A 25544-nucleotide genomic window follows, 5' to 3' on the forward strand; every position below is an offset into this window, starting at 1 on the left:
AATTTCTCTTGCTACGATGACTAATGTGAAAAAAACTATACTAGTAGCAGAGGCGAGAGAAGAAAAACTTGACAGTCGATAATTTTTTGCAGGTTTTTTGTTCCTTTCGGTAGAGATGAGGGATTTTTTTTTGTTTCGTTGAGTTTGATGAGAGGTGGTTTTTTTTGGAGAGTTTGTGGAGATTTTATTTTTGTTTTGTAGTAGATTTGGGATTTGTGGGAATTTTAGAAAAACAGGGCTGCCCTTCAAGCAAACAGGCATAGAGGAAGGAATACCTAGAGAGCCGACTCGTACCCCCCTTACCTAAAACACCCGCAAATTTAATTTCAGATAATCTCTCTTATTTTTCTCTTGTTTTCCTATCTGTGAATACGTGTGAAAAGTACAATTCGTTTAATACCTTCCTTTCACCAGTAGATGTCCTCACAAATTTTGAATTTAAACATGATTTTGGTTTGTACATGAACTTGAATAGCTCAAATAGCTCACTCCAGACACCCACCTTTCAATAAATATGTACAGAAATAAAAAAAAAAGGTTCGTGTTTTGAATTTATTATATTATTTTTTTATGAATTTATTTCCTACTGAGCACTTAAATTGTTTTTAATTGTTTTGAGCTCAACTCCACAGTTGAATGAGACGCGACTTCGGTTGGTTTTTCTCTTCCACCCTACAAGCTGCAATGAGAGGAAAAACTCCACAGTGCTTATATGTGGTAGTTTTCCCGTGCATTTTAAATGGCACCAACACATTCAACTGTGGAGTTGAGCTCAAAACAATTAAAAACAATTTAAGTGCTCAGTAGGAAATAAATTCATAAAAAAATAATATAATAAATTCAAAACACGAACCTTTTTTTTTTATTTCTGTACATATTTATTGATAGGTGGGTGTCTGGAGTGAGCTATTTGAGCTATTCAAGTTCATGTACAAACCAAAATCATGTTTAAATTCAAAATTTGTGAGGACATCTACTGGTGAAAGGAAGGTATTAAACGAATTGTACTTTTCACACGTATTCACAGATAGGAAAACAAGAGAAAAATAAGAGAAATTATCTGAAATTAAATTTGCGGGTGTTTTAGGTAAGGGGGGTACGAGTCGGCTCTCTAGGTATTCCTTCCTCTATGCAAACAGGTCCGACCTCGGTCCGAATCCGCTCCGCCTGAGGCGGAGCTGAGTCCGACTTCGGATCAGAAACTGGTCCGAAGGCGGCTCAAATTAGTATGGAAATTATAATCACCGCGAAGTCGATTGCATATGTATTGGTGTGGTGAAAATCTCCATTCCGAGAAAACGGAGCCGAAGGCGGACCTGAGCCGGAGCAGCGAAAACCTACCAGAAAGAGGAATAAGAAAGGGATGACATTTCGCATTTGCGACCAAAAAAAGAACAAGATTTATTTTTTTTTTCACTGAAACTGTTTTATTTTTTATTTTATTTTGGCAAACGAAATTTTCACAATAAATACAATATAAAATACAATACATTTTTTTTCATTTTATTTCATTTGATGCTGCTGCTGTTGTTGGTGTTTTTTTAGATACCCAATCGCATGTTTCACCTTCTAGATTTTTCTTCATCATTAGAGATTACATCTACAACACAAGAAGAAACAACATTTTAACCCAAACACTTTGAGCGATATATAAAACATACCTTTTTTGTTTTCCATATTGTTTATAATTTAATAAAATTGTTTATAATTAATAAACTAACATTATACAAACAACGACACGAGACACGACGCGACCAAACACTTCAACAAAAAATAACAAAATGACGCTTTGGCTCTTGTTGGCCTTGTCTTACTTTTCCTTTTCTCATTTTTCACCACGATTCTCGTTCGACTTTGTGTTCATACACAAAAAGTTGCAAGTGTGTGAGTGCAAGCCCGATTTTCGCGGTCTGAGGTCGGAGTTTCTTTGTTGAACTCAGTTTTCTTGCTTGAAGGGTGGGGAAACTTTTGTTTGGTGGAGGGAAATTTTAAAATTTTAGGTATAAGGGCCAGTAGCACTGGTGCAAGGTCCACATATGTAAAAATAGCCACATCCTTGCTTGAACCGAAGTTGACGCGCAACTAATCCGCCGAAAACGATGGGTAAAATTCCTGGATCCGAGAGGCTGAACCACTTTTGTACAACTGGCCCTAAGCCAGTTCCATGGGGAACTTCCAGTGAATTTCAAATTATGGGGTGGTGAGGTAGTTTGTAAAAAAACGTTTTTTGTACTGAAAAAAAAATCAAAAGCTAGAACTATATACACTTAAAATTAATTTAAAAATTAAGTTATTTTAATCAATTGTTTTTTAAATAAACTATAGTGAGTCTGATAAAGAAAGTAGTTTTTCTATTTTTCAATTTTCTCAAAAACTGGAAGGCATATTAATATATAATTTTCAGTGCTTGATAAGAAATCAATTGAGGCATTTTACTTTGTCAGTCAATTTTGCATTAAAGTCCAAAGTCTTTGTGAAAATAGTAGTAGTCCCCCCTCCAAAACGGGGAGACAACATAAGGTGTGTTTTTTATTACAACCGGTCTTAGCTGGACTAAAAAAAACGCAGTCTGGGCTAAGCAATTTACATGTTAAATACAACAACACCTTAGCCCCTTGGGCTTAGTTGTTTAGCCCGGGGATTTCTCTGGTCTTAACTTTTTGAACAGTTTTAAATCTATGCTACCAAACTATTTTTTTTATAAATTGTTTAGAATTTGTTTACAAACGTGAAAACTGACGTTTGGAAGGACAAAATGTATTTAACTAGTTTTGCTAGCATACATTTTTATATCTGTTTGTAAAACATATATGAAAAATACAAGAAAAATACGAAAGCGAAAAATATGACAACTCTTAATTTTTTGTTGTGTCTGCTGTTTTCGGAACATTCAATTTACAGTGCTCTGTTAAGATTTCAGGTTAAGCCCCGAGGCGTTTTTTTGTCCAGTTAAAGGCTTGGCCACACCCGAGGGTATGCGGTAGCGGTATGGGTAGAGGTAACGCCACTTGTATGAACAAAATTTCAAACTGACATATCAACGTTCAGATGTAGAATTTTTTTCATACGAATATCGTTACCGCTACCCGTACCGCTACCGCATACCCTCCGGTGTGGCCAAGCCTTAAAGGCTTGGCCACACCGGAGGGTACGCGGTAGCGGTACGGGTAGCGGCAACGATATTTGTATTAAACAAATTCCACACCCGAACGTTGATGTGTCAGTTTGGAATTTTTTCCATACAAATACCCGTACCGTTACCTGTACCTCTACCGCGTACCCTCCGGTGTGGCCAAGCCTTAAGACCGGTGGTAATAAAAAACACACCTTTATTCAACAATGATTGTATTTAACCCCTTTACAAAACGTCATTATCAATCCTTTGTTCTAAAGTTATCGTACTTTCCCCTCAAATGTTTCTGTTTTACTTGAGTAAAACTAAAAATCCGAACAAAAGCTAGATTTAAATGACCATATTTCGGTAATTTTCAATATTAAGGTATAACTACAACGGCCACTTTTTGCAAAAAGTCAAAAAGTAAAAATTTTCAAACTCATTTTGTGACAATTTTTCCAACCACAAAATTTAAAATAATGATGCAGAAAGCTTATTTTTTGGGTTAAAAATCAATTTTTTTTTTTTAAGTTTTTTCCAAAAATAAATAGCGCTAGAAAGAAATAAAAAATTTTTACTTTTGTAAATTTTCCACTTTTTCACTTTTTAGATTATTTTAGTCGCAGGCTTAAAGCCTGGTACGCTGCTCGCGCTAAATTTTAGCTGAGATAAAATTCCCATACAAGTTATCGATAACTTGTATGGGATCCATTTTATCTCGGCTAAAAATGTTCGATAATTTGTATGGGAGCTAAAATTTAGCGCGAGCAGCGTACCAGGCTTAAGGCTTAACTTACATTGATCTAAGAAGTGAAAAAGTACAAAATTAAACATTTTCAAACTGATTTTGTGGTGATTTTCCGAAATGAAAAAATTAAATAATTATGCAGAAATCGTATTTTTTGATCTAAAAAAACAATTTGTATTTTGAAATATTTTCACTTTTTGACTTTTGCAAAAAGTGGCCAATGTAGTTAAGGCCTTAATGCCTTCATTCTCCAAAAATAAACTCTCCATTTCAATCTTTTTTATTCTAATCTACTACAATATTTACTTTCGTTAAAAAACTCAAACATTTTGGCATCACTAAATAAAACCCATTTATTTCATCTATTCACCACCATCACCACCAGCGCCACTCTACCATCCCTGTTTTTGCGACCCAAAAAAAAACCCCCATACTTCAAAAAATTTGCACTCAGTTTGACATTTGATTATGAGACGAATGGTTGTGTATTCGCCTCGCCTTCGGAATCTTGTTTTCTAGCGTAGAAAAAAAAAAGACTTGACCTCTTTGTGGATTCGTTTACCATCTCCTCGTTTAAAAAAATAGGTCGCTCGCAAATATCGTCGTGGTCTGTCTTCTTGGTGGTGGTGGTGTCTCTACCGGAATTTTGCACGCACTTGTGTCAGTGGCATTCAAACATAAAGCAACAGATAGAACCAAATTAAAATATGAAAAAAATCTGTTAATTATTGTATTTTTTGTTGTTGTTTTCTTTGAATAAAAATTTCACCAAATAAAACGTGCGTTCAAATAATTTAGAAAAATAAGTAGAAAATTATCACATTTTTTTAACCAAACAGAAAAGTTCTTTTCCAGTTGCCTTTGGTGTTTTTTTTGAGTTAAAATTCTCTTCCAAGAGTTGGCAACAAGTTTAATCTGCGCCTGGTCGTTTTAACTAGTTTCTTCTTCTTCTTCGACTCGTGTGTCTGTCCTCTCGCCAAAGGATCGTGATCATTTTTAGCATTCCTTTTGACTATTCTCATAGAAAAAACTCCTTTTTTTTTTCCTTCTTCCTCGTCGTCGTTTGTTAGAATATCAGTTAAAATGAAAAGATCTGCCCTTAATCGGAATCATTATTTTGTATTCGGTTTCCTTCTCGGACTCATACTCAGTTTTTACATTCCCGAAGACATCTGGGAACTAGTCCAGAATGAATGCCCTCAAACGGCTGAAATTCATTCGTTTGAAAAGAAGTTTGGCCAAGACTTTGAGCCGCACTTGAACCTGATTAATAAACCACTTGCAGCTAAGAAGCCGGTAAGTGAAGATAGAAAAAAGAAAACCTATCTTTTTCTATATCGCTTGTTATTTTTCTTTTCTTTTATTTTGTTTGTTTATCATTTTTTTTTTATTTACCACAATTTATTTTGTGTATCTTGCCTCTTGTGTGCGTACAGAGAGTAGGTAACTATAACTTACTTAAGCATGTGGCAATGTCTTCCAATTGGCTTTTTTTTTTTTCATTATTCACTTTTTTTCAGGGGAATAGGTAATTATTCTAATAATAACAAAAGTATAGAGACAGTCTAGTTAGTATGAAATTGAAATAAGCTTTAACAAAGAGGTAATTTTTTTTTTGTTGGGATTCTCAAGGTTAGACAGATCGCGTGGATGACTTGACTGGATCTGGCTAGCTAGAGGTTATAATATTTTTTTTGTTGTGGTTTTTAGGTACTGCGAGAGAATCTCGTTGTTGTTGGGTCGGTCGTCAATTATCTTATCACAGAGGCAGAGCCAGAAATCTTTAAATAGAATTTAAAAAATGTGTTTAAAAAAATTTGTTTGTTTTAAAATAATTTTTTTTTTACTTGCAAGTACATTTTTTTGAGTAAACAATTGGCAATTTGTGCAGAAAAAAAAAGAAATACCTAAACAATTTTGGTACAGATTTTACGCATTTTAATTAGAAAGTCATAAGTTCGTTATTTTGTTTTTCCTTCATCTGTTTTCTTATTTATTCACATTATCTGTGCAAATAAAACACTAACTTGGTGATTCTTTAGATAGATCACGTCTTTAATATTTTCGGGATGCACGGTATACAATTATACATGTGTACCAACAAAAGTTCAAATATGCTTAAGCTTAAGCTAAGTATACACGATTTCAAGATCTTCCAATATTGGCTTAACTGGTAATAGTCCCGTTCAAAAAATTGCTAGACTTATTGGATGGAAGACAATTTTCTTGACAGAAAGGAAGGAGAATCTGAAACTTTATTCAAAAGTTGGATTGAGACAGAAAAAAAGTCGTATAGGAGATTGTATATTCTCCTCCTAAAGTGGTTGTCTGTAAAGTCGGTTTACGGACGATAATTTTGCGTGATAACGTCATAAGAAAACAGGTTATGCGCTTTTGTTAACAAAAAAATCAATCCATCACCCAAAAACCCAATTTTTTAAATATAACCTATAATAATTTGACGTGATAACGTCTTATAAATCGATGAACCATGGCAGCCATCACGAAAAAGTGACTCCATTTTATCCCGTTCCACTTTAAATTTTTTGAGCAGTGCGACAAAAATTTTCAATTAAAAATTAAAAATAAACTATTATAGATATTCTATAGGTTATTTAAAAGATAATAACCCAAAGTTGAATAAATTTGAAGGATTTAAAAAAAAATTCATCAATAGGGTAAATATGGGTAAAACAAAATTGAAAAAAGTGGCTATTTTCTAAACGCGATGCTGTAGAAAGTAAGGCTGACATTAGTATTGACAAAATTCTAAAAAATTTCAAAACCAAGTTATAAATGGTTTTTTAAAACTAAAACATGAGGTCAACCCCTTTGACAAAGTAGTGATTATAGGTAGGGAACATTTTTTTTGACAATTTGAAAAACATCATTCAAAAGATAATACAAAATAAATTTAGGGTCTGAAACGGATTTTTTTTAAGTCTCTGCGTTTTAAAATATGAATTTTAAAAAAATACTTACATTTTTTGGGTATTTTTGGCTGGGTTTTTATTTTCATAAATTTTTCGTAGCGTTCAAAAAATCTCAAGCTTATAGAACACACAGGCTTTGACCGTGCGCATGCTTGCACAAAAAAAATAGTATTCTTAAATGTTTTTTTTTACCAAATAACGGGAAAAACAAGTTTTTTTGTAACAAGTTTTTTGACTGCTTTCAACCGTTTTTTATTTTTATCTTTTTTTCTTCAACAGATAAATGAATGAAATTTATATTGTAGATGGATAACACTGGTTTACAAGGGTTTTGTTGCCGAAACAAAAACTTTTCTGAAGGTTTTTGGTGTGCTGAACTCGAATCCGGATTCAGAAACAACTAATCAGCTCACGTTTTTGAGATATTACCGTTAGAAAATGCAAAAATAGGTTTTTTTGAATTCTTCGGACCTTATTCTTTTGTATAAAGAAAATTGTTTGAGCATATTTAGTATCGGTTTCTATAAGAACTGTTTTCCATCTTTCGATATCTGTTTAAATCTTTTCAATATCTTTTATATTGCCCGAGATATCTCAAACTGAAGTAAGTGGGTTTGGCTTCATATGTATATCATAAAGAAGATAATGACGTTATAAAATTTATAAAAATATCAAACAACTTAGGATATCTCGGGCAGTAAAAAAGATATCGGAAAGATTTAAACAGATTTACTAAGGTGGTAAATAGTACTTATGAAAACCGTTACTAAATATGCTCAAAAATTTTCCTTATATAAAAGAATAAGGTCCGAAGTACTACATTTTCTAATGGTAATATTTCAAAAACGGGAGCTGATTAATTTTTTTTGACTTCAGATTCGAGTTCAGCACACCGAAAACCTTCAGAAAAGTATATTTTTGTTTCGGCAACAAAAAAAAAAGTTTAATTTTGTTAACCAGTGTAATAGGTGGGACTATATTTGTCCCAATCAATTTCGTATTCACAATTTTGAGATAACGGTAAAATAAAGTTCTATTTTTCAACACGTTCTCTCTTTTGATCTAGAGCACATACAAAATTGATTTAACTTTACTGAGTATGCTGATAAAATTACCTTTGATATAAAATTACATTTGATATATCACACATAACGGTACATTTACTACAACCTACACAATATTAAATTAAAAAACTTCAGAAATACCCTCAAAACACCTGTGGAGATCTGTTGCCCATGACCAGCCAGCCAGCCACCAGTGTGGAAAGTACCGTATTCTCAGTTTGAAATTTCGATATGGTTGGCTTTAAAAAAATTTAACTTTTTTTTGTAGACATCGTAGAAATATGATTTACGCGTCATATAAAAGGTGAAATAATAAGCTTTCTTATGATATAAAATTTAATAGAAATTTTTGTGGCACTGCTAAAAATTTCAAAAAAAGGACGGGACAAATTTTGTCATGTGATATTTGAATATCAAAAAAAACTTGAATAACATTTTAAAACTAATATAGGTACCTACTCTTATTCCTGGTAAAAGCAATTTATGAAATGTAAATGAGATTCTTAGAAAACTCATCAGAGTTCAATCGTACAATTGTACGACGATAAGAAGGAATTCGTTTTATTATATAATAATTACCTTCAATATTATCAATTTGTCAAATTGTTAAAAAAATGAAGCAGATCGGGTTTTGTTTTTCAGTAAACAAAAATCAAACTTGAATTTATCAATCAGCTGGCTATTCCAACACCTAGTGTAAAAACCTCAAACTAGTTTTTTGTCTAAAAAAATAGTTCCCCAAAATTAAAGTGAGGACAAACAAGTTCTATTCTATAGTTATAAAATTTTAAGTTTAGATTTAAAGGATACACATATAGTTAACGTATCCTTGCGTATGTGAGATGAATACCAAACTCACGTCTCAATATGAAGTAATGAAGCAATTTTTGATCAGGAGGGCTGAATTGTCAAACAAAAAATAAAAGTTGTGCTTTTGTTTTCTTCCCTCAAGTTTTTAAATTTTGTTTTTTTTTTTAATTTTTTTTTCTCATCACTCCAGTATTACCTACTAATGAAATATATGGTAAAAAAAGCCCAAGAACTGAAGCCAATGGGAGACTATAGTTATTCTAAGGTGCAAATCAATTTTATTCTTCGACTTGACACGGTAAAAACTAAGTCCATATAGAATATATCGCAGTGTATGTTTTTTTTTTCAAATCTGCAAAAATAAAAATTGTTTGTGTTTGAGTTCCAAAAAAAAAAATCCAATTTGGTTTTTGTTATTAATGAACACTTAAAACCAAGTTTTAAATAATGGTTTAAAAAAGAATAAACTATGTTAAAAAAAATAAAAACAAAAAATGTGATTATAAAACTTTAACGCCTAGTCGTTTTTTTACCTATTTTAATAGTTATCCCGATATTAACTATTCTTTCTCTGTGATTCTCTTTTTAAAGTGATTTTTTAATCGTTTATTGTTGTCCTTCTACTTTAACTTTGGACCTTGGTAAAGGCCACTTATTCAGGAATATTTATTTTTAATTCTACTGACGAAAAACATGTACACATGCCTGTAAACATTTAATGTTCATAAAAAGGTCAACAAACTGATAAGCCACGAATTTGCGTATTAAGCAATAAAACCCGATCAATTAAAATCAAATTTGTTGTTCCGGGTTGGATCACAACGAATGTTGATTTTTAGTACTTTTTGCTAATAAAATTTATTGAGAGAAAACAAAGTTTTATGTTTTACTAACTGAACTGATCTACCATACCAAATTATACATTTACTCAAATATAACATTCCATTAAAATTGGCATACAAAGATATACAAATTGTACTCGTAGCTGGCAAATAAATTAATTAGCTTCAAGCGGATGACTCTAAAACTATAGCACGACTATACAGCATTCACATTCACGTATCTATTTTTAGGAGAAAGACCGCATTTCTCTGTACCGGCGAGTGATTCAAGTAGGTAAATGTAGTTTAATCTGCAATGACAACACAGATTCCTTTAGACTTGGTGGAATTTGCCTTGGAATTTTCTATTACACTAAACAATTTTATTATAATTATTGTTTGCGTGTTAAACCCATTTATATTATACGTTCATGTTGTGGTTTTGAACCTGATCCTGTCTGGGATAGAGTACCACAACTGTCAATGGCAATTATTAGTTTTTTTGTAGTTAATTGGATTGCAGACATTTTTTTAAGGTCGTCTGTAGTATAATGAAGTAATTGATACCTCAAGGTTGAAAATAATTTTTTTTAAATAAGAGGATTTTTTTTGTATTAATGATTCTCCAAGATACACAAGAGCATGACATAACTATGAAAACTTAATAAAAGTTTTGTCATTCATTTAACTTGTGCAGTCAGAAAAACCTAGTTGAAAAAAAAAAACAAATATCTATTGATATTGGTGACCTTTTAGTACTTACATATATAAGTTTTTTGGTGAACGGGTTTCAGGTCAAATGAAACAAATATTTTCTTTTTGTTTTGTGACAAAAAGAAAATATTTGTTTCATTTGACCTGAAGCCCGTTCACCAAAAAACTTATATAAAAAAAAACAAACTTAACTTATTCGTTAAGAATATGTTTTTAAGAAACTGCTATCAATTTAAAGTACTTTTATTTGGAGTAAATATTGGTAAATTGGTATGAGTAACATGTTAAGATATTTAAATTAAATGAGAAGTTAACTAATAAGAAGTAATCCGTTACACTAAAAAAAAATTGCATTAAATTCAAAAACGTGAACATAAAATGGACTATACAGTTTTCAATGTTTTATTTATCTAGTCTAAAATTAAAAATCTGTCGAGAATAGTTAAAAGTTAACTTTAAAACGTTTTATTGTAACCCCCATTCAATTAAAAAAAAAAAACGAAAAGCCTCAATGCGTTGGAATCAGGGTTGTAAAAATACCAATTAAAAAACAAATGCATTTGAAATTAAAAAAAAATTATTTGTTGCAAATTAAAAAAAAATATTTATATTTAGAATTTGCATTAAAAACAAAAATATTTGCATTAAAAATAAATTTTTCTTGCAAATAAAAAAAAATTTGCATTAAAAAAAATTATTTCAAATAAAAAATTTTCTGCATTGAAAAAAAAAAAAAAAATTCAATGCAAAATGTGTGCATTAAATATATTTTTTAAAATATTCTTCCAATTTCTTACAATTTTGGCTATTTGACCATACATTAGCTATTTCAACAACTATAATATTGAACCAAGTAGTCCAAATTTAAAAAAATTCGACAAATATTAAAAAAAATATTATTAAGTTTTGTCATTCATTTAACTTGTGCAGTCAGAAAAACCTAGTTGAAAAAAAAAAAACAAATATCTATTGATATTGGTGACCTTTTAGTACTTACATATATAAGTTTTTTGGTGAACGGGTTTCAGGTCAAATGAAACAAATATTTTCTTTTTGTTTTTTGACAAAAAGAAAATATTTGTTTCATTTGACCTGAAGCCCGTTCACCAAAAAACTTATATAAAAAAAAACAAACTTAACTTATTCGTTAAGAATATGTTTTTAAGAAACTGCTATCAATTTAAAGTACTTTTATTTGGAGTAAATATTGGTAAATTGGTATGAGTAACATGTTAAGATATTTAAATTAAATGAGAAGTTAACTAATAAGAAGTAATCCGTTACACTAAAAAAAAATTGCATTAAATTCAAAAACGTGAACATAAAATGGACTATACAGTTTTCAATGTTTTATTTATCTAGTCTAAAATTAAAAATCTGTCGAGGATAGTTAAAAGTTAACTTTAAAACGTTTTATTGTAACCCTCATTCAATTAAAAAAAAAAACGAAAAGCCTCAATGCGTTGGAATCAGGGTTGTAAAAATACCAATTAAAAAACAAATGCATTTGAAATTAAAAAAAAATATTTATTGCAAATAAAAAAAAAATATTTATATTTAAAATTTGCATTAAAAACAAAATATTTGCATTAAAAATAAATTTTTCTTGCAAATAAAAAAATTTGCATTAACAAAAATTATTTCAAATAAAAAATTTTCTGCATTGAAAAAAAAAAAAATTCAATGCAAATTGTGTGCATTAAATATATTTTTTAAAATATTCTTCCAATTTCTTATAATTTTGGCTATTTGACCATACATTAGCTATTTCAACAACTATAATATTGAACCAAGTAGTCCAAATTTAAAAAAATTCGACAAATATTAAAAAAAATATTATTAAGTTTTGTCATTCATTTAACTTGTGCAGTCAGAAAAACCTAGTTGAAAAAAAAAAACAAATATCTATTTATATTGGTGACCTTTTAGTACTTACATATATAAGTTTTTTGGTGAACGGGCTTCAGGTCAAATGGAATCAGGGTTGTAAAAATACCAATTAAAAAACAAATGCATTTGAAATTAAAAAAAAATATTTATTGCAAATAAAAAAAAAATATTTATATTTAAAATTTGCATTAAAAACAAAATATTTGCATTAAAAATAAATTTTTCTTGCAAATAAAAAAATTTGCATTAACAAAAATTATTTCAAATAAAAAATTTTCTGCATTGAAAAAAAAAAAAAATTCAATGCAAATTGTGTGCATTAAATATATTTTTTAAAATATTCTTCCAATTTCTTACAATTTTGGCTATTTGACCATACATTAGCTATTTCAACAACTATAATATTGAACCAAGAAGTCCAAATTTTAAAAAATTCGACAAATATTAAAAAAATATTATTAATGCAAAATATTTTTGTTTGAAATACAAATTTTATTTTAAAACCAAATATTTTTCAGTTACAATAACATTTTTTTACGCAAAATCAATTAATTTAAAATATTTATCAGTTGCAATAAAAAACATTTTTTTTTTTCAGTTGCAATTAATATTTTTTTTTTATTTGCAATAATTTTTTTTCTTTAATTTCAAAAGAAAACAAATGCATTAAAAAACAGTATTTTTAACAACCCTTGTTGGAATATCTTTTGATCATCTTTCGCATCTTATGAGGAGCATCTTCATAAATACATATCATCATCATCATAATCATCACATCCTTTTAAAAATTAAGATATATTATACATATTTTTTGCTTGCATACATAAATATTTCAGACATTATTTCACTTAAGAATGATTTTCAATTTTCTAATTCAATGACATAAAAAAAAAATTCTCTTTTATCAACAAAATAACATACAACATTATACTGCTCAAGCACTCTAAGCGGGAAATAACAGATTGTTTTAAATTGGTTTCGTGTTTGGCAAAGAAAACAAGCAAATAAATAATGAATGAACGAGCCTTCTTCACAACCATTTAATAAAAACGAAAAAATAAAAAAAATTAAATTGCATATACTGTGCCAAAAGACTCCTCGTCATTTCAGCTGACCAAAATGTATCTGATGATAATAACCCATCCAATTAACTCGCCATCACCATTTGTATCGTTTGACCTATCAGGGTTGCCGTTCTCAATTTACGGATCGATTGACTTCAAATCTGTTTTTTTTTTTTAATGTTATTTTTAGAATATACACTGAGGGAAAAGTCACCATAAAACCACGTAAAATCAATGAAAACCACATTGATTTAACTATTTTTCGGAATGATTTTGCGTTGAAGATGAACATTTTAAAATCAACGTGGAAAAAAGGTTAATTTTTGATGGTTTCGTATCTTAAAGTCACATAAATCAAAGTAGTTCATCTTTGAAACAACGACGTTTCAACTTCAATTTATTTTTTCCCTCAGTGTACATTTGTATAAAATTTGTAAAACTCATTTTTCAAAATTCTTTATTTATGCAATCCTTCTTAAAATCTGGTTTTAATCATTTTCTTACTTTTTCGCAAACGATTTCAATTTTACGTTGCCTTAAAAACCCCATAAACAAATTTTCAGTGTTTTCAGTGAAAATGTTCAAAATTTTACTGTTAGATGCTTATTAATATTTTTTTTTTAATTTTAAATTGTTTTTTTTTTTTTAATTTTGTTTGAATGAATTATGTTTTTTTAACAATTTTTTGTCGGTACTCACATAAGAAAATTAATAGTGAATCTTGAAATTAAAAGAAAAGCGAATTAAATTCACCTACATGGCAACCCTGTAATGAATGTTTGTGACAGAAAGCCATCTTATTAATATAGACTGCTTACATGGTTGCCTGTATCACACTGTCAAGTGCAATTATAGACAATTGATGTTACAAATCATTGATTTCCTTTTTTTTTTTTTTGTTTTAATTTTTACAAACAAAATTAATGCAACAAATTTATTATTGATGAACCGCATCAACCACATGAAATAAGAGGGCGTACAAAAATCAATATAAGCTAAAAAAAATATTGTTTAAAAATTATATTTCTAAAGTCTACAAGTACATACTTTGAATTATAAAAACAAAAATGACTCACAATTTTTACTTGAATCAAAACTAAGATTACGATGATGGAGAAGTCCAAAAAAGTGGGTTTCGTCATGACGTACGTCGCTCTGTGCGTCCGTGCGTCCGTGCGTTCATCTGTACAAGTAGCTACAGCCTAAGCGGGTGGACGGATTTTGTTAAAATTTGGTATGGATGTTTTTTTCGTAATTTCCAAGGTTGTTTTTTTTTGTTTTTTAATATCTCGATTAGAACGTATACCTCCCATACAAAATTTTCGAGTTATTGCAATTTTCTCGAAAACGGCTCTAACGATTTTGATTAAATTTAACACACGTAATGCTGTACATAGTTCTAACATAACTGCGTTTTTAGTTTTTCTCAAAAAATACGTATAGTGGAAATATGGTCTTTACATTTTTTTAAATAGCGGATGTCGGCTCTTCCCGTAGTTTTTCTCAAAAAAATCAAGTCCAATAAAATAAAATTGTTTTTAACTAACATTTGGCATCCATGCCGGCTCTTCCCCTACATCAACCAAATTTCTTAAAAATGTATATAGAGGCAGCTCTTATAATCTACAAGTAAGCTAACATAAAAGTGCTTTGAACTGCAAGAGCAAGTACGTGCGGCCCCAGTCGTGCATTTTATTTTTATTGACTATATTCATTCATAGCCAAAAATAACTTATTGCTTAACATAATTCAAAACTGGTGGAACACTATCATGTGTATGAAATATAACTAATAAAAAATCCTAAGAAAGCGTGGTCTATGTTTACACAAGAAATCAGATCAATCGCCTTAAACAAAACTTGCAAAAGTGAAATATACACTCTGAGAGGTACGATTGACGTCATTTCAGCAAAAAATCTGTGGCCACAACCAATAACCGCTTAAGTCGAAAAAGAAAACAAAATTAAGTTTTACTATAATGCTCCGCATTTTTTAATTTACCTCAAAAACAACTCAATCTTTTATTAACTCGATGTAGATGGTTTTAATCTATCGTTTTTTATAGTTAAAACAGTAAAAATATGTAGACTTTGAATTGGAAAGCATCATAAGACCACTGAAAATTTTTTGTCTTAACTCACTTAAGCGGTTATTGGTTGTGGCCACAGAAATATTCGAACTTACTCTTGAAACATAAGGAAAAAAAAAATTCATAATACCTATTACAGAACATTTATGAAAATGAGCGTTAAGGAGAAATAAGTAAAGAAAAGAAAGTCGTACTAAAAAAGTTATTACAAATAAAAAATATGTCTGCATTAAAAATAAAATGCACGACTGGAGCCGCACATACTTGCTCTTATGGTAAAAGTAGCTTTTATGTCAAAGCTTTTTAAGAAAAATATTTTCAATTAGGTAGTCAAATTTGATTTTTTAACTATTTTCATAAGAAATGCAAAAATATGTACATTTTTTGCATGGTATTTCTTACGCTATTAGCTATAATAAAATCACTTAAAGCATTATGTATGTCAGATTTAGTCTAAGTAAATCGTTAGACCCGTTTTCGAGAAAATTATAATCAACTTATTAACGATGTACGGGAAGAGCCGACATCCGCGATTAAAAAAAAAAGTTAGTGTCATATTTTCACTATCCGTATTTTTTGAGAAAAACTAAAAACGCAGTTATGTTAGAACTACGTACAGCATTACGTGTGTTAAATTTAATCAAAATCGTTAGAGCCGTTTTCGAGAAATTTGCAATAACTCGAAAATTTTGTATGGGAGGTATATGTTCTAAGCGAGATATTAAAAAACAAAAAAAAAACCAACCTTGGAAATTACGAAAAAATCATCTGTACCAAATTTCAAGAAAATCCGTCCACCCGTTTAGCCTGCAGCTTCATGTACAGCTTTTTTTGACGACGCACCGACGCACCGACGCACAGACCGACGGACGTCATGACGAAAACTACTTTTTCGGACTTCTCCATCATCGTAATGTTAGTTTTGATTAAAACCTCGAATTATTTTTTTGACACGAAACCAATACTTGCCCTATTGAGCAAGTAAAAATAATGTAAAATTGTGCATCACCTAAATGTTTTTTTTTTCTTCGAATATTCTAATGTGTCCATAATTATGAAAGTGGACTAACACTTTTTGCATGGTTCCAAGAAAAACTAACTCTATAGTTTTATTTAAACGATTTAACTGTATTTCTTTTTTGAAACAATTGAAGTGAGCAATAAACAAGTCTATTCAGTGCAAATTCGCTTTCAAATGAAGTTAAAACTTAAAATTATAATAAGTTTTATGATAGTTTTAATAATTTTTTTTAAGAATGACTTAGTTCACTTTCATAATTAGGTGCACAGAATGTATACTAGACTGATTAAAAAAAATTGAACGCTCTACAAAAAAGCTCTTATTAATTTTTTTTGATAACCGCCCCGTTTCGAAGTTATTCAACTTTAAAATATAAAATGTAATTTTTTCTTCATTTTTTTTTTCAATTTTGTTGACGAAATTATTAGGTTTTTCAAAAAATTTGGCAAACTTTTCGAATTTTTTGTATCCTATGTTGTTTTTTGGTTTCAAAAATCCTTTTATTTAACTGTCAAACTCCTAATACTAGGTATTAAATTAGAATTTTTCAATAAATTCGAATTATTCATTTTCCATTTTTTTTCGCGTCGGTTTTTTTCAAAATTTTATAAATGCATTTTTGTAGAGCGTTTAATTTTATAAAAGAAAATGATTAAGTCCAGCCTTATTGATGAACCATTAAATATTATAAAATTCGCATTACATTGCACACATTTTAAATTCAATTTTTTTAATACAAAATATATTTTTTTACATTAAAAAAAAAAAAAAAAATTTAATAATTTTTTTTAATTTGCAAATTTATTTGTTAATGCAAAACCTTTTTATTTGAAATAACAAATTTTTTTGTAATGCAATTTTTTGTTTCATTTGCAAAAAAGAATTTTTTATTTGTAATGGAAGGGAAATGCATTTTAAAAAAATGATTTTTTCAGCCCTGGCCTCAATCAACTGACACACGGTGTAATAATGCTTGCACTTTCTAAGATTTATTTTAAATTTTATTGCAAAATTTATTGAATTTTTTTATTGAATTTCTTTAAGTCCTCCTTTTCCATATGTTTTTATCTTTATAGTTTTATTCCAATTTCCATTATGGTCGTATTGATTGAGATCTTTTTTTTTTTTTTTTTTTTTTTTTTTTAATTTGATTTCCGGATAAACGTGCGGTACTTTGGATTGTAATCCATAAATTGATCGTTTGTGTAGGTGGTGGGGGTGTGTTCTATTCGTGTTGGTCAGTGAGGCATATTTTGTGACGAGATTTCTTCGGTTCTTTTTGTTTTTTTTTTTTTTTTTTTTGTAATTCTCATTCACACTTTCGGTCGCGCCGAAACATCCGGATTAGAAGTTACGGCACGAGTACACAAATATATGAATAGTTAAACGCGTGCAACGGTCAATTTTATTATTATTCTTATTATATTGGAAAAACGTTTTCAAGTGCATGCAATATAAAAATGGATAGACATTAGACTTTCCTCGATTTGATTTATGAAAACTTGGATGGGGACGGACGGGGAGATATAAAAGTAGATGAACACAGATTCCAAAGAGGTCATAGGGTTCTGTATATTACATAGATGGAGAATTGAGATACTTGACGGAATCTGATTCAGTATTTAAGTGCTTCAATTATGTGTCGTAAAAAGATGGTTTTTTTTTCTTTGATAGAATAGAACGGACTTGGATTTCAAAGCTCCGCACGTCGTCGTCGGTCGGTCACTAGTCACTTGGTAGTCGTCAGAGGTATTTAGAATTCCGATTGTAGGTAAACTGACGAATGCATATGATTGAATATATTTTTTGAGACAGTCATAGTAGTCGGTCCGGTGACATTTGAAGAATGGAAGTCGAGTTAATGATTGCATGTAGGATTTTTCTATTCTTTTAAGTGGTTTGGATTTTTTATGAGGCTTTTACGTAGGCTTATTTTTATTAGAATGCAAGCATATGGTGGACTGCAATTTCATTTTAAATGAAAGTAAGCTCATTTTGATTTGTCGCTCAAAGTGAGATTTTTCTTAAAAAAAAAAGAACAAGTCAAAAAAATATGTAGGTATGCATTTCTTTAATTCATCAAGTTGTAAATACTTTGAAAAATCATTCAAACGATCTGAATCTCATAAACGCCCTTCACTATGATACAGATTTTTATTTGGTATAAATACTGCCCATAATCTCGTAAAGGCCCTAACTCTACAAGTGGGTCCCGCAGTTCGTGTCTGTCATAATCTACAGTCTTAAGTACCATAGCGATTTTCTCAAACATTTGTAGTGATGAATCTTTGGAGATTCCTTGAGGAAAAATTAATATTCTAGATTGATATAAAATTGATGGTACCTGTCTGCCATATAACCAAAATGAAAAAAAATTACTTTCTCAAAAACGACTGAAATTATTTTAATACTAAAGTTGCTGATAAAGTGGTTATTTTAAAATAAAAAACATATGTTTGTTGTCAAAGAACGTTTTTTTTTTCATAAGTCTGACTTTTTCGCAAACGACTTAACAGAGTTCAATAATAAGAATTGTGTAAAAGCGATTAGATAGCCAAAATCTTAAAAATAGTAAAAATTAGTAATAGTAAAATTTTCAAGCATATTAATTTTGGTTTTAACAAAAAAAAAAAAAAATAATTCAAACATTTTTCTTTTTTTTCAAATATCGATTTCTTAAAAACGGGTTGATACTTGTTAATACTTTTTAAATAATGGTTTTTCGATTTTGATTATTTCTTAAATAGGGCATATACATTTTTCTTTTAATGTTGGAAACTTTTTATACAGGGTGTCTTAAAAGTAGTGTTCCAACGGAATATGATGAAATTTTCTTTATTTTTTTTTTGTTTATAGAGTTTTCTGCAACTTTTCTTTTTTTACCAGGGAAATACTTAAATTCATTGTTTTATAGCAAGAACCATAAATATAGAAGTATGGGAAGGCTTAAAGCTGAATAACGGTTGACAAGTTTAATATAGAATTTGAATCAGGAAATCAGCCAGTTAAAAAAAAAATTCTTTATACCACAAGTGCCAGAAAAGGAACGAATCATTGTTGCACACTAGCATTTATATTATGGGCTTCAGAGTTCAGAATTGAATCTATGAAATCCAAGAAGAAGAGATTCATCCACAGCGTAATAAACTAATTTTCCCCAAAATGATGTTGAGATTTGTTTCACTGTTCGGGGAGATAAACCATTAAATCACTAGTTGATCGATTGCTTCGAAAGAAGCACTACGTCTATAAGAAGCTTATAGAAATATTTCTTAAGCTGAAAATTGAACAGTATTTTAATGCAATTGGAAAAAAAGGACGTAAGTTTTTAGTACCTTCTTTTAGAACTGGCTGGACAAATGCTATTTTCCATCCACTCGGAAAGAAATTGGTATAATGGGACACAGATGGAAAAGCTTACAAATTAGTTTTTTACAGCGAAGAAGAACATGTTTTCAGAACTATGAAATAGTTCTTCTTCCTTTTCTCAGCTCTGTTATGATCTCAATGTCGAGGGGATCATAATTGTCCCACGTATCTGCTTCAAACTAGTAATCCGCCTATGGGGTTCGCCGAGAATTGGAGAACGAGAATAAAAGCAAATAAATGAAAAAGCATCAATTGCGTTAGAAGTCAAAACACTATCCAAGTAGTGTGAAAGAAACACATTTTTCTTATTATTTCTGTCTTTACTATTTGTTTTCTAATATCAAAAGCTAAGGTGCTCCAAAAGCTTATATAAACTCAGAAATTACCAATTAAATTAACTTGAATAGCGATTTTAAAAACAATTTTAGAAGATTTGTTCGGTGTTTGAATTTGTATAAATCAGCATCCAAAAATTGAAGTTATAATAAGAAAAATTCTCATTATTTTTAACTGGTCAAATATAACTCCTATTAATCTCTTCAAAATGACAATGCACATGACTTCACTCATTTCATCAAATATGTTCTATGTATGTAGGTACATATGTATGTATATTCTGAGAAATAAAATTTAATTAAAACTTAAAAAAAAAACACACACACACATGGTACTTTGCGAGTTTCTCATGGTTTTGCTTATTTCGGAAGGATTCTTTGTGTAATTTAATACCAACACCATGTGTGGACATCCTTTTCACTTAAGGCAATTAACTTCTCAAGAAGAAGACCCTCAAGAATGCATTCAAATTAAAACAAAAAAATGCACTTGATGAGTTTTTCTCTGATTGTACAATTCTTTCAATTCACAGAATTTAATAGCTCTAAAAATAGACCATAAATGAAACACTTTAAGTCAACGAGAATCTACATAGGGGATTGAATAAATATGTTTAACGATGTCGCACATGAAGAATATTGTTTTGAAGAGATGCGTTGAAAGTGAATTCATTGAGATTTATAAAAAAAAAAAGAAAAAACGACCTAACTAACGATAAATTCCCGAGACTAATTTTGCACCAGTAATTTAAATTCTGAAACATCATTCAGGGTGTTTCTTTTTAAAGTGTGATAAAATTCTATCAATCAATCGACCAAAAACTATAGATTGAATAACACATTCCAGTTTTTCAGTTTTATTTGGAAAATAGTTAATTTTATAGACATAATATATTTGGTTTAAAAATTAAGAGCTCTACTAAATTTTGACTGACAGCTTACGTAATTTGAACAACCAAACTCAAACCTAAAATTCTTTAAATATACTCTTCTAAAATTTCTAACAGTGTCCAATCTGTCTGAAATACAAATTTTGACTTTTTGATAATTGACAAGTGACAGATTTATAACATCGACGAACGAAAAAAAAAAACACCCTTTATGACAGATTTCATGTTTATAATGCCTCAAGTGAGAAGTGAACGTAGTTTGTCTTCGTTTTCGCGCGCCACGCCGACATGTGCTTCAATTTCCAAGCAACAATTTTTATTTAATAAACAATTTGCAAATATTTGTATGTTTTGTGTATTGGATTTGTTGGTTTGGTAATGGATGTTCCCGCTTCCTGTTAATTATTTAGAAATCAAATTTATTCTTCTTCTTTTAAGAGCATGTGTGTAAATCCATCCAATTGAAAGCGAACTCTAAACGGAAATGCCAAAATGATTGTGCTTATGGATGAAATTAGCGTATAAGTTTCAATTTCTCGTTTTTTTTTTCTTTATTTGCATTGAAAATAAAATCATATTTCTATCCAGATGTATAACAGAAATGAGTGAGTAAAGTTGATTTTATGTTAAATAAAATTAAAATATGAACAATCAATAATGGTGTTTTACTAATTGCTTGAGCCAAAAGCTTTAAGGTCTACTTTTATTCTTAGGTTGCTGGTGCTTCGGAACTTTTTAAGATATTGCTTTGCTTTGAGGGGGTTTGCAGAGTATCTCCCTTGAACATGCACTACCAACTAAGTGTCATTTTTGGGATATTGTATTTTTTAACATGTGGATTTCAGGGTTGTAAAAATATTTATTTTTTTAATGCATTTGTTTTTCATTACAAATAAAAAAAAAATATTTATTGCAAATAAAAAATGTTTGCATAAAAAAAATATTTATTGCAACTGAAAAAAATTTGTTTAAAAAAAATTTGTATTGCAACTGAAAAATATTTGCATTAAAAAAAATATTAATTGCAAATAAAAAAAATTTACATTAAAAAAAATGTTATTGCAACTGAAAAATATTTGCGTTAAAAATAAAATTTTTATTATAACGAAGAAAAAAATAACAAAAATAACAAAAATATTATTATTATTAAAATTATTTTTATTTTAAGTGGAGTGATTGAATATAATTCAATATAAGTTCAAGTAACCTCAACTCCAAAAATTTATAAAGCGTAGGTACCTGTGCGAAACGCTTTATAAATTTTTGGAGTTGAGGTCACTTGAACTTATATTGAATTATAAAATTTTTATTGGTCAAATATTTAAAGCATACATTTTGCATTGATTTTTTTTCAATGCAGAACATTTTTATTTTCAAAAAAAGTTTTTTTTTAAATCAACATATTTTTATTTGTAATACAAATTATATTTTCAATGCAAATATGTATTTTTCGGTTGCAATAAAAGTTGCAAATTTTTGAAGTGAAAACTTCTTTAGTATCGTAGTGATTTGAAACAAGATGAAACGAAAACGCGACACGACTTCAACTTGTTATAACTTTTTTGTTTAAATAGATAGATGAATGAAATTTGTACTGTAGATAGGTAATTAAATAAATTAAAATTGTACAAAATTTAAATTAATTTCATATTCAAAATTCGGAGATAACGGTAAAAAGATGTTCTTTTCCAACACACGTTATATCTTTTGATCTAGTGCACATACAAATTTGGTTTAACTTTAATACTCATGCTGATAACATAACCTTTTATTTGATATATCACACATAACGTTACCTGCTCTACAAGTTACACAATCTTAAATTGAAAAAAAAATTAAAAATACCTCAAAACACCTGTGGAGATCAGCTACCAGTGTAGGAAGTGCCGTAATCTCAGTCTGGGAATTCAACATAGTTGACTTTAAAAAATTCTAACTTCTCTTGTAGACATCTTTGAAATATCATTATACAAGGTGAAACAATAAGCTTTCACATGGTATACAATTTTTTATAAGTTGTCAAACAAAAAAATTGATTTAATAGCATGAGAACATAAAAATAAATGTTTTTTTTTGCTTTTTGGATGAAATTTCATCGAGTTTAAAAAATTCTAGCTCTTTTTGTAGATGTCTCATACACCAGATCGATATATATATTTTGAGCTAAGCTTTCAGATGATATAAAATTTATCTAGGTCGTCATATAAAAAACATGGATTTGAAGGTGATAGAATAAAAATAGCTAGATTTTTTCTATTTTTTTTTTGCAGGAAAAATGATTTTTTAAGGTTTCACTTCTACCACGTGTGAATTGCACACATGATTTTTTTTTATTTGCAATTAATATTTTTTTTAATGCAATTTTTTTCAGTTGCAATAAATATTTTTTTTTAAATTTCTAATGCATTTTTTTTGTATTGGAATTACACGAACCTTTGTGTTTCTAACTGTTTTTCCCACTTTAACAAGAATTTTCTTAATTTTGAATATTCTTAGTTTATGGAAAGATTTCTAGCGTCGTCGCTAGCATTACTGTCATTTTACTTTAAATGCTGTAATTTTGTTTTTAAGTGTTTTTTTCTTTCTAATATTTACTTAGAAAAACCTAGAGGAAAAATCAATTTACAGTACAAACAAGCTTCATTAAGCCTTTGATAAACAAATTATACTTAATTTTCTTATAGACACAACTTAAAAATACAATTTCTTCATTAATATCTATTCAGTTGCAGATAGAGCGTACCTATTCATTAACATTTAATTTTTTTGTTTGTCAAATTCAACAAAAATATTATTCTTTTTTTTTAAATATGAAGATGAAGATATTCACGATGCGGTTTTTCTAGATAATCATCGTATACTCAATGACCGACTTGACTTTAATTTTATTTGCATTTGGATGAAGACACATGTTTGTCCAAGTCCATGGTTCATGTAACAACCCACTTAAGTTACAATTGCCTCCTCATACTTCAGACGATGCCATAATGTGAACAAACAAACATTCACCTGGTCAAGTAGACGAGTGGTATACATGTCATTATTATTTACCAACATCATCTACATAAGTGATTTTTTTTTTTTTAATTTCTGATAAAGTAAAAGTAGGTATATACGTTTTAGTTTTAGAATCATAAAAAAGAGAAAAACAAAAACCAGTCACAAAATCTTGAATCATTCATTTTACCTACAAGCTGGTAAATTTATTGTTTGCGTAGTTATTATTTGGAGTAAAATACAAAAAATTCAACAAAAGAGTCTCCTTCGATTTAAGTCCTTTAAGCAAATACGCACAACTCAGCTGTATCATTTATTTTATTTAACATCATATCCCGTAAAACCTGTATCCCTTTTTGCGTCACGATTTCATTCTCTTAAATTTTTTTTTTATAGAAATGTAAAACCTTTGATGCGAGTAGGTACGTCAGAGCTGGAGTCTGGAATACTGAAGATTATCTGGTTTTAAAAGTAGTAGCTCCTGAATTTTTGTTTCAGTGGTTTACACACAAGTTTATGTAATATTGTACTCATACATTACATTCACTGGACTTTGCGGTTTGTTTAATATAAAAAAGAAAGAACAAGCTATGTACATATTTTTATGAGATTCTAGAGAGATAAAGCAATAAACGAAGAAACTTTTGCTATTAAAAAAAAATTAAATAACGAGATACAAGACCACATTTTGTTAAGCGATGCAAGATAACAAAAAAAATATCAAGTCAACTAGAAGAACATAAACATTGCTAAAGGTAATAAAACTGTACCTCAATTTGAAATTGTAAATTGACGAAAGTGAAGATATAAAATACAAGAATTTCTTAATAATTCTATTACTAAATTTTCATTACTTATAAATTTACTGCATAACATTATTGCAAAAAAATGTTTAACAAAAAATTAATAAAATTTTCAAACAATATTTAAGGTTAATATTTTTAATGTTATTATAAATAGGTTTAAATGAGAATGTCAAAATTTACTAAAAATTAACGTTATCAATAGATTCGTGATTTACCACTCTTCCAGTAAGTTAATCCTCTGTCGGCACACGGGTGCGAATTTGGCAGGACAAAAATAATAGGTGTTCATAAAAAAGTGTCTTTATAAGGGTGAAAATACCTTTTTTTGAAATTGTGAATACAATATTCGAATTTCTCGAAAAATTCTACATCAATTTCATATATGATTCTCTTTAAAATAGTGAAACAGAAAAAAGTTCTAGCGACATGAAGAAGTATACACCAAATTCGCAAAAAGGAGGTGTGCTTACAGAGGGTTAAAAATCTCATTTTATAGCAATAATCTCTGATTTTTGGGGAAATCGGGAAAATAGCTAGTCGTTAAAAAACCTCCAGGTTTCCTTTATCAAACATTTTTAAACCAATTATTTTCAATTGGTAGGTATGTGATTTGCCATCAAAATTTAAAAAATTAATTTTTTAGTAACATGATAACATCATCAAGTTTATATAAAATTTCGAAAAATTCAGATAATTTCTTATTTACATTTATTTTTAGATTTTTCCATTATACTTATGTATTTTGGTAATAGAAGTTGTTAATACGCAATATCAAGAATCATCAAACATCTCTAGTTTTGAATTAATTTTTTAATTTTGAATTTTTTTTGTAATTAGAAATTAATTCTCAAAAAATGACAAACACTGTTATTTGGTTA

At 29.1% G+C, this 25544-nt stretch overlaps 1 protein-coding gene across 1 annotated transcript in view; it reads left to right on the top strand.

The window, feature by feature from the left end:
• The first annotated feature begins 4318 nt into the window (after positions 1–4318).
• Positions 4319–25544, top strand: part of LOC129909292 (chondroitin sulfate glucuronyltransferase) — a 56750-nt gene continuing 35524 nt past the window's right edge. The window contains exon 1 of the mRNA XM_055986368.1: positions 4319–5159. Coding sequence (XP_055842343.1) covers positions 4947–5159 — 213 coding nt within the window. The 5' untranslated portion in view covers positions 4319–4946. The remainder of the gene's footprint in view (positions 5160–25544) is intronic.

The sequence above is a fragment of the Episyrphus balteatus genome, chromosome 2 (genome assembly GCF_945859705.1).
Source record: "Episyrphus balteatus chromosome 2, idEpiBalt1.1, whole genome shotgun sequence".
In the NCBI taxonomy this organism is placed as follows: domain Eukaryota; kingdom Metazoa; phylum Arthropoda; class Insecta; order Diptera; family Syrphidae; genus Episyrphus; species Episyrphus balteatus.